This window comes from Rutidosis leptorrhynchoides, chromosome 10 (assembly GCF_046630445.1).
Source record: "Rutidosis leptorrhynchoides isolate AG116_Rl617_1_P2 chromosome 10, CSIRO_AGI_Rlap_v1, whole genome shotgun sequence".
In the NCBI taxonomy this organism is placed as follows: Eukaryota; Viridiplantae; Streptophyta; class Magnoliopsida; order Asterales; family Asteraceae; genus Rutidosis; species Rutidosis leptorrhynchoides.
In genome coordinates, this window is record NC_092342.1 from 302870433 (window position 1) to 302883763 (window position 13331).

Consider the following 13331-nt stretch of genomic DNA (forward strand, 5'->3'; position numbering starts at 1 on the left):
CCGGCAACAAAACGCTAGGATTCGAATCGTGGCCTAAAACAGGATTACCAACATGAGCAGAATCCAAAACATTCGTTTTACAACCATTAAAACAAACTTTACCACAAAAACAATCACTATTGTCAACTGGACCCGGATTACCTTTTCTCAATAAACACTTAAACGCAACCTTATGATCTAAAACGAAGTTCCAAGCACCTGAGCATTTCTTTTCACGCTCTTTATAGTTACACGAAAAAAGATGATCAATTACCAACTGGAGAGCAATCAGATTGAGTATCAACAGGGGTCCTTCGCTAGGTAAATCATAAGGGGTTCCGTATCACCATCTGATACAATTAGGTCTTTATGTTAGTCACTTCTTTATATATATATCGGTGCGTCACTTTTATCCGTGAGATGAGATGTACACAGAGTGACGGAAAGTGACGAGGTTAACAAGGCTTTAGTTAGTCACTTCCTAATCCGTTAGTCATTGTTCTGACGAATTTAAAAAAGAGGCGTGAGTTTCTCAATAACCAATCAATGAATTTTAATGATTTAATAAAAAATATATTTTTATTATTAATTTATTTTTTCTCACACATTTTTCAATCAAAATTTTACCAGATCACCATACAAATATTTAACATAAAAAAATGACACAGAGTTTAAAAAGGGTCAAAAACCGACATTATCATGTCAAAAATATATTCTACTTTTTAACTAAAAAGTACACCGACTCTGTATGAATCTATGAGACACAGTTACAAATGGTTTTACATCATATAAATGATTAATTTATTATAATTTAATTCTGTAGACAGTACATTACTATTACTACCGTATTAATTAAGAAACGTCTACACACTTTGACTACTGTTTCTTCAACTTTATTTTTACTTAAAAAAAATAAAAAATAAAAATGAATACGTGAAAACTCCTGGTCTCAGATTTCTCTGTTTACTGTTCTGTTTTATTCTTTTTCTAAGTCAATAATCATCATCCATGGCAAAACCCAGAAAAACCCTAGATTCTTACACCATCAAATCAACCAATAAAACCATCAAACGTAACTAATCGATCCATCCATCCATCTCTTTTAATCTTAATCTTAATTAATTAAATTCAATTACCATCTGTTTCAATTCATCTTCAATCACTAACATAATTTTTGTCTTCTTTTTGATCATGATTCAGCTGGTGATTGCGTGTTGATGCGTCCATCAGATTCATCAAAAGCATCATACGTTGCTAAAATTGAAAAAATTGAATCAGATGTTAAAGGAACAAATATTAAAGTTCATGTTCAATGGTATTATCGACCTGAAGAATCAATCGGTGGACGTCGACAGTTTCATGGAATTAAAGAATTGTTTCTTTCAGATCATCATGATATACAGAGTGCTGATACTATTGAAGGAAAGTGTATTGTTTATAGCTTTAAAGATTATACTAAACTTGATGCTGTTGGAAACGACGATTTCTTTTGTCGTTTTGAGTATAACTCTATCACTGGTGCTTTTATTCCTGATACTGTTGCAGTGTATGTATCAGACCATCCATCTATTAATTTAGTTTTTTATTATTATTTATTGTTGATTTCTGGTTTAATTAAATTGGTTTATGATTAATATATATGGCAGGTATTGTAAGTGTGAAATGCCTTATAATCCGGATGATTTAATGGTTCAATGTGATAGTTGTACTGATTGGTAAGTTGTATTTTACTAAAAGTTTGAAACTTTAAGTTGAATTAACGTGTGGTTTTTTTGGATATATGATTTGTAGAAAAAAGTTGATAAATTTGTGATTGTTTTTTGGTTTTAGGTTTCATCCGGCTTGTATCAATATGGCGCCAGAGGAGGCGAAGAAAATCGAGCATTTCTTCTGTGAGAATTGTTCGACTGAAGAACAAAGGCTGCTACAAAATGGTAATGCGACTTCTCGGCATACGGATATGAAGGTAATATGAGATAATAAAAAGTGTTTGTGGACAAGTTTTGCAGAGGAAATTTCATGGAAAAACGATAAACATGTTTATTGATCAAGTGAATATTTATTTGACTGCAATAATAAGGGTTAAGAAAGGACTTTTAACTCTCCGGATCAGTGGCGGATCCAGGAAATTTATTTACCGGGGGCGAAAATTTTTTTAAAACGTAGGAATTTTTTTGGCAAAATATGGAGGTTTTTGGGCAAATTTTAGAGTTTTTTAGCAAAATTTGGAGGTTTTTGGTCAAAATTCGAAGGTTTTGGGACAAAATATGGAGGTTTAGGGACAAAATATGGAGGTTTTGGGACAAAATATGGAGGGTTTGGGTCAAAAGAAAATCCACCGGGGGCAAAATCGAAAAAATTTGTACTAAAAATTGCAAATCCACAGGGGGCCCCCCACACTGCCCCTTCATAAATCCGCCCCTGCTCCGGATAACATGACTAATCCTAGACTTCAACTCTCCGGATAACATGACCAGTGTTGTAGAAATTGGCCAACTCGGCCGAGAACTCGGGGAGTTCTCGGTTTCAAATGGGTGGCGAGTTCTCGGGCCCAAACTCGGCCAAAAATGTTACATGTCTAACCCTAGATTGATTGCAAGGTAACTCGGTCGGAAATTTTGGGGAGTTTACGGCAACTCGAAGAGAACTTTGATTTACGTTGACTTTTTAGTTTTTTAATATAAATATATATGTTCAAATACAAGTTCTAATAGACTTTGACCAATATGCCGAGTTTCCGAGTTTTTAACCGAGTTGGTCGAGAAACTCGGCCGTTGACCGAGTTATGCACCGAGAACTCGGATGGTGATCTAAGCCGAACTCCCCGAGAACTCGGCCGAGTTGGCCGAGTTTTACAACACTGATTGATTGGAGGGATACGAGGGTGGTTAATGCTCATCGTTCACTGGCGAATGGTTAAACAGTTCGGCGGAAAGCAGTCTTTGGACTATATGTGAAATTGTAAGCTAAAAACCTCAACTGCAAGTATGTAATTTTGAGAGAATTGTTAAATCTCTTGAATGAAGGTTTAGCCTCTAGAAAATATTCAGTTGTGATCTTTTTCATAACCGACGCGTGTGATTCTTGCCTACAAAATAGTAAAGGATGTCGATCAATTGTGGATCAGTTCGATTAACGATTGAATTGAAGAATGAAACCAATAGAAAAGTGTTTAGTCGTTGAATGTCCGCATGGCTACAAGAGGTGCGTGATATGTGCAAGGTTGTAAAACTCGCGACTTGGGGAGAACTCGGCAGGAGGTTTTTGAGGAGTTCTCGGCGACTCGGAGAGAACTCGGGGGAGAACTCGGATGTTGACTTTCGTTGACTTTTTAGTTTTTTAGTATATTTTATATATATTTAAGTTTATAATAGTATCTATTAACTTATAGAGCTCATATATGTTATTCTCATGCCATTTATTTATATTTTTAACTCTTTCTTCCTCAACTTTTTCTTCCTTGACTCAAATTCCGACAAATAACTTACAATTTCAGCCATCAAAATTCATTTTCTAACCCCCAAGAATATGAAAATGTGAGAAACAAAAAAAAAAAATTAAAAAATTTGCAGGTTTGACCGCGTTGACCGAGTTGACCAAGGTTGACCGAGTTTTGACCGAGTTTGTGGCCGATTTCTCGTTTCCTCCGATCTGCTGATTTCTCCCCGAGTTTTGCAACAGTGGATATGTGCATAGGAATTAGGTGTGCTAGTGACGCTCTATAAGACGTGCACAATCACGATGACATGATCATGCGTTTGCGAATTAATAGTAAAGCTCATTAGCACAAAGTATTTAGGCGCACAGCTTTGCGCATGGTTAATCATATATCTGAGTCATTTTGTTATGTTTCACAATTTGTTCATAAGAATTACTCCGTATAAGAATAATATCAACTCTATCCAAGTGACATAGTTTAGATGTACAAAGCTAACCATGTGATCGATTACAAATATTTCAGGTGGGGACAAAACGTCGCCGGAGGTAATATCATAGGACCATGAAATTGGCAGCAACGGTATAATGCAACACGAAGTTTCATGTAAAAGATGGTAAATGTAATCTAATACAGGAATCTTGTGTATATATTATATATGTTTCTGAAGAAAGCTTTTGGTTGTCAAGTTTATGTAATTTAGGATTTCCCACTTCTTTTTTTGTGTGGTCTTGCTTAGATACATGTATGTATAATCTGTAACTATAATAAGAGGCAGTTTGCATGCATTTTACTCGTCACAAATGTGTTTATAGGGCTGTTGCTTGGTTCCTTCTTTGTTTGTTAGTAGAATATCTATGAGTAGAATAGGCCCTGTTTGGCTCACGGAATCCAATGGGATTCCGGCAGAATTGAAATTGAAATTAGACATGACGAGTGTCTAAATTCAATTCCAATTCCGCCAGAATCCCATTCGATTTCCGTGAACCAAACGGGTTAGGATTGGCTTGGTTCGAAATCATCTTCAAAAAGCTTACTTATATTTTAAACTTGTTGATTGTTGATGTAGACCATAAGTTTGAGTGCACCTGAGATCTTGTGGTTTAGGCTTGAGAGTTAAGTGTAGGGAATGTAGCAACCAATGTTCTCCTAAAGCAATATCACAAGACTTCTAAGTTTCAACCTGCCTTAAACTACTACACCTAAATATAAATCACATTCAAGTGATGTAAAAAGCATTACATTAATTAATGTACATTTCATCTATCAATTGCTAGAATCGTGATAATATTTAGTTCATATATTTCGAATATGTTTACATGACATATTATTATGTTAGCTTAAATGAAGAATACCCCATTGTACATCCAATAGATTGAATTACCAACCCTCGAAGTTAGGGGCGTTGATCGGTCCGGTTTTTTATTTATTCGGTTTTGATTCTTTAAAAGTAAAACTGAAACCTAATTCAGATTTAAAACTGTTATCGAAACCTAATTCAGATTTAAAACTGAAACTGATACCTAATTCAGATTCAAAACTGAAATCAAAACGAAAATCGAGTAATCGAGTTTGAATTTAGTTCGATTTCATTCAAAACTGAAAACAAAATGTTTAATATATGAGTATAAACAGATAATAACCTTAATAATATCATTTGAATAAACTTTTAGCTTTGAAATCTATTTGTGATCTTTATAAACTAATAATAATAATAATTTAATATATTATTAGTTAATTCGAATTCAATTTAACCGAATTCCAAATAATTAAAATTGAATTCAGATTTATAAAAATGGAAATTAAATCAAAAAGGAGAATTCAAATTTAATTAATATTATTATATTTGATTTTTAAAATTAAACAATTGAAACCAAATATTTAACACTCCTACCCCAATTGCACTATAGCTTACATGTAAAAAGAATTTTTGTAAAGAGATTTTTTATTTTTAATTTTAATCGCAAAACTCGACCAATAGGTTTCCTCTACACACACGAATCCTCAAGAATCCTGGGTCCCACCCAATCAACAACCAACTTGCCACCTAGATTTTCATGTATATAAACACGCCCTTCCCAACTCATAAAACTCAATATTTTCCATCTTTTCACGTATTCGATCTCATGGATCTTCGATTCTTTATCATCTTCGCATTAGCTCTCTTCATCACTACCGCATTCGCCGAACTCGAACACGATGATATGCTCATTCGTGAAGTAGTTGACGATGAAAACCATCATGATCAGTTGAATGTTGAGGACCACTTTGGTGCCTTCAAACACAAGTTTAGTAAATCCTACTCTACTAAGGAAGAGCATGATTATAGATTATCGGTTTTTAGTGGTAACTTACTTCGCGCTAAACGTCACCAATTACTTGATCAATCTGCCACACATGGAATCACTCAGTTTTCTGATATGACTCCTGATGAGTTCCGTAAACACCTTGGGTTAAGATCTAATAATCTTAAGTTTCCTGCTGATGCTGGTAAGGCGCCCATCCTTCCAACTGATAATCTTCCTAAAGATTTCGATTGGCGCGATCATGGCGCTGTTACTAGTGTCAAGAATCAGGTACTTTTTTTTTCTTCTTTTTATTCCTTTTTTATATTAATATATGAATTTTGTTAAGCGTTTGTGTAAAGTTTAAGAATTAATGCTATTAATTCTTAAACTTTACACAAACGCTTAACAAAATTCATGTAAAATTATTTGTAGCTAGGGTTCTAAGTAATTTACTTTAAAACATATAATTATTTAAACATTAGCGTATCTAGGATCAAATACGAATGGGATCCTTAGGTGGACTAACTAAATTTTGTGGTTGTTTACCTCCAAAAAACCATAAATTCTAAAAACACACGTGTCCTACATTAAAATTAGGTGTCCTGTATAATTTAAAAATACGTTGTTAAAAGAAATCAAAAGAAGTTCAAAAAAAAAAAAAAAAAGTTGGGTCAACAATTTTTGTTTTGGGACATATCATATATCGTAGTTTAGCGCGATTTTGAAGTTGGTTTTGATGTGGTTTTTTTGCAAGCAGGGTTCATGTGGATCATGTTGGTCCTTTAGTACAACTGGAGCATTGGAAGGAGCGAATTTCCTTGCGACCGGGAAACTCGAGAGCCTTAGTGAACAGCAACTTGTTGATTGTGATCACGAGGTTTGATTACTTTCGATTTGAGTATTATTTCGTTTTTCTTTTTACTTAAGTCTTTTTAGATGTTAAATTGATCAAGATTTTGATTCTTGTAGTGTGATCCGGAAGAACAAGGATCGTGTGACTCAGGGTGCAATGGAGGTCTCATGAATAGTGCTTTCGAGTACACTTTTAAAGCCGGTGGACTTATGAGGGAAAAAGACTATCCTTACACTGCCAATGATCATGGAACCTGTAAATTCGACAAAAGTAAGGTCGTAGCGTCTGTTAGTAACTTCAGTGTGGTCTCACTTGACAAAGATCAGATCGCTGCAAATCTTGTGAAACATGGTCCTCTTGCTGGTATAACCTTTAACCATCTTTTTTCTTATTAATCCAATATGTAAGTTTCTATATTCATTTATAGATAGGGTGACAATAATGTTGATTATGTGTGAATTTGCAGTGGCTATCAATGCGGCTTATATGCAGACATATATCGGGGGAGTTTCGTGCCCCTTTGTGTGTTCAAAGAGGTTGGACCATGGTGTCTTATTGGTCGGGTATGGTGCAGCTGGCTATTCTCCAATACGAATGAAGGACAAACCATACTGGATTATAAAGAATTCATGGGGAGAGAACTGGGGTGAAAAAGGATATTACAAGATCTGCAAAGGTCGCAATGTTTGTGGTGTCGATTCAATGGTGTCCACAGTTGCTGCGGTTCATCATCACTAGTTCGTTTTATATTACAGTTATCGTTCAACATGTATATAACTATATAAGAATTGTGAAAGAAACCTTATCACATTATCTGCATATTTTTCAGCATTACAAATGTAGATTGAATTTAAGATACCTATCCTGATTACCAAGTAATGCAAAATATATTTTATATTTTATAATACTTCAAACAAAAGGTTATAACTTTCTGGTTGTCATTTCAAAATCAACGATTATTATGTATATATTTTAATATATCTAATATCAGCATATCTTTAAACAGAAACAAAGAATATAGACTGGTATACAGCCTCGTATACACAACTGCAAGGAGCTGACAGAAGCCAAGTATATAAGACACATCATCAAGAAGTCAAAGACATTTTTAAATGTTTAAGCACGCAGTCGCAATTTTTTCTACCGATCCAAAACTATAGCATACTAACTGTCACAATAACAATATCCAATAACTTAATTCTGGAGAAAGTTTACTAGGTAATACAGGTACGAGATTGGAGCGACCATGGTCCATACAGACTTTCTAACATCACAATAATAATATTAAACTATAATCTCCTTGAAGATACATAAAAAAGTACCACAAATCGGCAACGATATTTATGCCTTGAAGTTAATAAGCCGTCATTTTAATTGTACCTTGTGTTCACTTTTCTCTTCTATAAAGCATAGGTTTGAGTGATCAGCTTTGTTTCTTCAGACTCGCTTTACACTGTCACCATGGACAACCACAAATCCCTCACTTGCAAGGGTACCAAGTGCATTGCGTAACTGACAAGTGAAAAAAACCATCTATCGATTAATATGTGAAACTCAAACTGTATATCTGTAGTGTCTGTTTAGATTTCAAATGCTTCATCATAAATAACATGAAAAGTGCATCTTAATACTGTACAATGCATTATTATTTCTAACAACAAAAAGAAAGGAAAACTTACATCATTAAGGTGTAGTTCAGCATTGTTGCTTCGCTGCTTCAACTCTTCCAGCAACTACAGAGTAATTACAAGTTCAATGAGACTTATGATAACAGATTTATGAATAATTTAAATTTAAATTTAAATTTAAATTTAATTATGCTATTTAAAAATGTTCACAATGTTCACCTCTAGTATACGAGTAGATGGACCTCCTAGTTGCATCTTTTCCATAATAACATTGCGAGCCAACGCGACCAAATTGTCCCTTCTCATTCTTTCACTTGCAGAAACACCAGTCGTTATCAGGTCCATGTCGATGGTTCCTGTAAAGATAACATGTTTGTCATACGTAACTAGTTACATATAATTGTGACATATTTATTATGTATTGAATCAATGTTTACCAGTAGCATGATCTGTTGCAGACTGCTGTAGTGCAACTTCGAGAAGCCGAAAAGCCTCTACAACATCTTTCTTTTCAACCCATTCTGAGAAACGAATCCGAGCAAGGGCCTCACTGAGACGTATCAAGCTTTCAATCTGTCTAGGAGTAGCTGTTATCACCTGCTTATTACATGATAATAGTTATTAACCGATCATTAAAAAAAAGTAATATCTTATATAATATAATTCACGTAGATGCTGACAACCTTTTTACTACTTCCTGGAAAATTTCCTCTTCTTCTCATTTCAACGTACCCACGTGTCAACTCTTCAGCAGCTTCATCAGATAACTGTGGGTGTATGTTTTTTCTAGCATAACTCAAATAAGCAGTCAATGTAGGAAGATCAATGACATTCTGCTCCGAATTCTACAAGCATAATTGCAAATGTTAGCACTTAAATTTCGGTTATGTTTAATTTAACAATTTAAACTAGTTAAGTTATAAACATTAGCTAATAGAAGGGTCACATCCAATCAATAGTCATCCAAAAAGTATTCAAATGCATAAATAGCTCGTAAATCACTTTAGTAAGAGAGCTATATTATGCACGTGATGAAATAGTTCTTAAAATAATCATATTCAGTACATTATTTATTTTTATAACTACCCCAATATTTCACCCAAAAAAAAAAAGAAAGAAAAAGCATACCTCAGGATTTTCAAAATGTAAAGCAACAATATGCTTGGCAAGACGTCTATCTGTCTGCTCGTCAGCTTTGTCGAGGATTAAATAAATCAAATCAAACCTGGAAAACATCAAAGTGGTCAAAATCTGTAAACTTGGGACATATTTTACGTGTAACAAAATTGTATTTATTTTTACAACAGGAAAAGTAAAAACTATTTTCAAACCTGGAGAGCAATGTAGGGGGAAGATGTATATTATCAATCACAGACAGGCGAGGATTATAACGCGAACCACTTGGATTTGCACAAGCCAAGACTGAAGTCCTTGCATTTAGAGAAGCAATAATCCCAGCTTTTGCTATTGATACAGTCTGTTGTTCCATAACCTGAAAGATCAAATTTTTAGCACACGCAAACAAACACTTAATATACTGAAAAATAAAAATGAATCAGAGACTTAATGATAGACAGTGAATAATACTGCACCTCATGTAACATGCTCCTTGCATTTTCAGACATTTTATCAAATTCATCGATACAGCATATACCCCTGTCACTAAGAACCAAGGCCCCACTCTCCAAAACCTGATGAGCAGCCATAAATTGTAAGTATACCCAGTAGTTGAGACCCATAACTTGAAAAAAGAGTCCATTGGGTTTAGTACTTAACCAATTGGGTCCTTAAATATATAAGGTCCAACGGGTCCTTAATGGGTCTTAACGAGTTCAGGACCCAACCCGAACCGATTCATTTATATCAGACCTGTTTGACCCAGCAAAAAAAAGCTGACATGTTCAACACATGACCCGTTTTGACCCAAACCAGTTCAGAACCCAACACGACTTGTTTGCATGTATAATTGTAAGCCCAAGCCCACCATACTTTCTGAAAGCAAAATGGACGAATAAGTTCAAGCACAAGTTAACACGTACAGTTTCACCAGTTTCAGGATCTTTGGCAACGTAAGCAGTTAATCCAACAGCTGAACTCCCTCGTCCACTTGTGTAGATACCACGAGGTGCTAGTTTGTGTATGTACTGAAGAAGTTGAGATTTGCTGGTACCAGGATCACCAACTAGAAGGATATTGATGTCTCCCCTGAAACTAGCACCCGATTCCAGCGTCAAAGCACTCCCGCCAAACAGCTACAAATAAAAAAAGAGAGCTTATAAAGTCCATTTCCAGAATTTATACATGATATTTCATTTAAATTATACAGTGGATTACTGAACATACCTGGCAAAGAAGTCCTTTCTTTACATCATCCAACTCCCATATGTTTGGAGCCAACGATCTCGTAAGCATTTCATAGATATCAGGCTGTTTTGATAGCTCTTTCAATTTCTCCACCTGCAGTATCAGATAGATCTACATATATAAGTAATATGTAAAATGCTAAAGCGTCCAAAGATAACCATGTTTGAGATCATTGCCTGCTCTTCATAGTCTAAAGGAGTTCCTTGATCATCTTGTGTAGATTGCTGTTCAGTTTCCATTGGATCTTCTGCATTCATTCTAGACTTATCCGTTTTCTTTATATGAAGACAATCAATGTATGTCTGAAAACGCAAAAAAAAGGTTTTCAGTTTTTTTTTTCAATTATATGTTCAGTTTAAATAGTGGTCCTAGTAGACACATAGCATCAACATTACCTTAAACAAAGATTTCACAGTTCTTTGAGTTTGACCAACTCTCACACTCATAGCCCTGTATATCCCAGTAATCTGTTCAATAAAAAATAAATAAACAATTAGAACAAGCAAGAATCCAACCATTGTAATTAAAGATACACCTAGCATGTATTGGATACCCTATATATTCAAGTTGAAGCTTACCTCAACTCGGTCACCAGGTTTCCCAGCATCGACCAATTTGTCGTGCATCAACAAACTAACCGTATGAGGTGTACCCCCTTCAGGGATTTCATCAGGTGTCTCTTGGACTCTTACAATTTGTTTATCAGCAAACCTGTTAGGCATACCAATGGTGTAACACATATGGTCAAATATATGCACAGGAACAATTTATAAGTGAGACATAATGCTTGCTGCATACATATAAATATAAAGACTACAAGAAGAACAAAGGCATGATAGAGTTACACTGATATACCTGCATCTGTTGTGAAGTAATGTCATTGAGTTCTTTGTTTTACACTCTTCCTTCATACACATAGTTGGTTCACTGATTCTCCCTAATAACACCATAAACTTAAATTATTACATATAAAGATTAAGTTTTTAAGTCTACCATCTGACAATGAAATTTACCAAATAAGTCACAAGTCATAAGCTTACCTCTGTCAACAACAATGGGCTCAGAAAAATGGCCACACACAAGGCATCTAAAAACCGCTTCCCTGATTTCAGGAATGATTGAACTGCATCTAATAATCATTCCTTTCAGTGACACCATCTTCTCAATATCTGATAATGTACAAATACTCACATATTAATATAAAATCAAAATAAACTTAATCAAGCTTCAAAAGGACTTTTAATAAAAAAAAAAAAAACTAACCAGATGGATTCAAATTTCTCATGGAGGTCGAGGTCTTCAAATTAAATATTCGAACTTGTATATGCTTCTCAAACAACGGATTAATTCTACTAACCATATCCATCAACACGATATCGAATATAGCAAGAACCTCTAATGGATACCTCACCATCTTTGTATACAAATCATTATCATAATCAAAAACATCATTAGCATCAACTTCAAGTGACTCCCCTTCCATCTCAATCACATGATTAATAGCCTTCATGTATTTCCCCTCATCGTGCGACGGATGCTCGCGAAAATGCCTCAAAAACCTCAAAATCGCAGCGTTCACATCTTGAACACTGATACTTGTCCCCCAAACATACATCGGCGGCGCATCGGTTTCATCAGGTTCTCCGCCTTCCGACGACGGAGGTGGTGGAGACGACGGCGTACTACCGCCGGGAGTATCACCGCCAGGAGGACGGCGGTGAGGAACACCACCGATTCCACCATCAGGAGTAGCGGCAAATCGAGACTGTGATGGCGGTGGCGGAGGAGTATCATCCAGCGCCGATCGCCTTCCGCGTTTGCGGCGGTTGTTTGGAGTGGTGTTCGGAGACGAAAATGTGTCTCCGATTGGACTTGAAATCATATCATCAGGTGATGAAGGTACTGTAATTAATCAATTTAATTCAATTAAAACCTAAATCGGATACATACAGTTACAAACCCTAACTTATGTAAACATAAAATGAAAACCTAAAAGTTAATTAATTAAATTAATTAAACAAACAGATAGTTGAAGATTACCTCCGGGAGTACTAGCAATGCTACCGGGAGTGTTAGCACCGCCAGGTGTACCGGAACGGGATCGAGTAGTACGACGGGGAGTATTATTAGCAGCACCTCGAGCCATGTCTGGAGAATTGAGAATCGAAAATGATGAAAGAGTAGCGCCGTCGGAGGGTAAAATGGGGGGAATCAGAGCATTTGGCGGGAAGCAAACGGTTGTTTTGGCGCCAATAAGTTAAATTGGGCTTGTTGTTGGGCTGTTTTAGTAAACCTACTTGAGAACCCAAATCCTATTAGTCCAGCAATGAAACATGTTAAATGTCCCACTTTCCTCTTTCTTTTTTTTTGTTTTTTTTTTTTTAAACAAAAAATACAGGGAATTTTTATAATTAAAAGGATATTTAGGACATATTCATAAATGAGTTGTATCATTGAAATGATGGAAGAGAAATATAAAAGAAAAATATTAGTTAATGTGATTGATAAACTTCCTTTAACTTGTGAAATTATTTTTTCTAAGTAGATGTAGTATTTCTCTCATCGTATAGAGTAGTATCGTGTGATAACCGACTAATTGTTTCATAAAAACTATATTTAAACCCGATCGATGTGCATAGAGAATCTATACTCGAGCGTTCAACTGACATGATAGGTGAGGAATCACTATTTTGAAAATCTCGACTTATTTTCAATCAATTCTTTATATGATTTAATATATTCGACATGATAATCAAAGCCTGTTATCCTGAGTATCAAAAATT

At 35.2% G+C, this 13331-nt stretch overlaps 3 protein-coding genes across 3 annotated transcripts; 2 read left to right on the forward strand and 1 right to left on the reverse strand.

Moving 5' to 3' along the window:
- Window positions 1-905: 905 nt before the first annotated feature.
- LOC139871824 (chromatin remodeling protein SHL-like) lies at window positions 906-4210 on the forward strand. Its single transcript, XM_071859569.1, has 5 exons — window positions 906-1051; window positions 1180-1525; window positions 1626-1694; window positions 1810-1945; window positions 3941-4210. The coding sequence occupies exons 1-5, from the start codon at window positions 988-990 to the stop codon at window positions 3965-3967; spliced, it is 642 nt and encodes a 213-aa protein (XP_071715670.1). The 5' UTR covers window positions 906-987; the 3' UTR covers window positions 3968-4210.
- Window positions 4211-5541: 1331 nt separating this feature from the next.
- LOC139872293 (probable cysteine protease RD19B) lies at window positions 5542-7419 on the forward strand. The gene is made up of 4 exons (XM_071860136.1): window positions 5542-5991; window positions 6461-6580; window positions 6673-6919; window positions 7023-7419. Exons 1-4 carry the CDS (start codon window positions 5542-5544, stop codon window positions 7292-7294), a joined length of 1089 nt encoding a protein of 362 aa, XP_071716237.1. The 3' UTR covers window positions 7295-7419.
- Window positions 7420-7701: 282 nt separating this feature from the next.
- LOC139871200 (DNA replication licensing factor MCM4) lies at window positions 7702-12694 on the reverse strand. The gene is made up of 17 exons (XM_071858936.1): window positions 12589-12694; window positions 11812-12450; window positions 11589-11717; window positions 11404-11485; window positions 11127-11259; window positions 10944-11015; window positions 10725-10850; window positions 10528-10641; window positions 10224-10436; window positions 9777-9875; window positions 9516-9676; window positions 9313-9409; window positions 8868-9029; window positions 8622-8781; window positions 8404-8540; window positions 8236-8289; window positions 7702-8068 (listed from the first exon to the last, which is right to left on the reverse strand). The coding sequence occupies exons 1-17, from the start codon at window positions 12692-12694 to the stop codon at window positions 7994-7996; spliced, it is 2559 nt and encodes an 852-aa protein (XP_071715037.1). The 3' UTR covers window positions 7702-7993.
- Window positions 12695-13331: the final 637 nt, after the last annotated feature.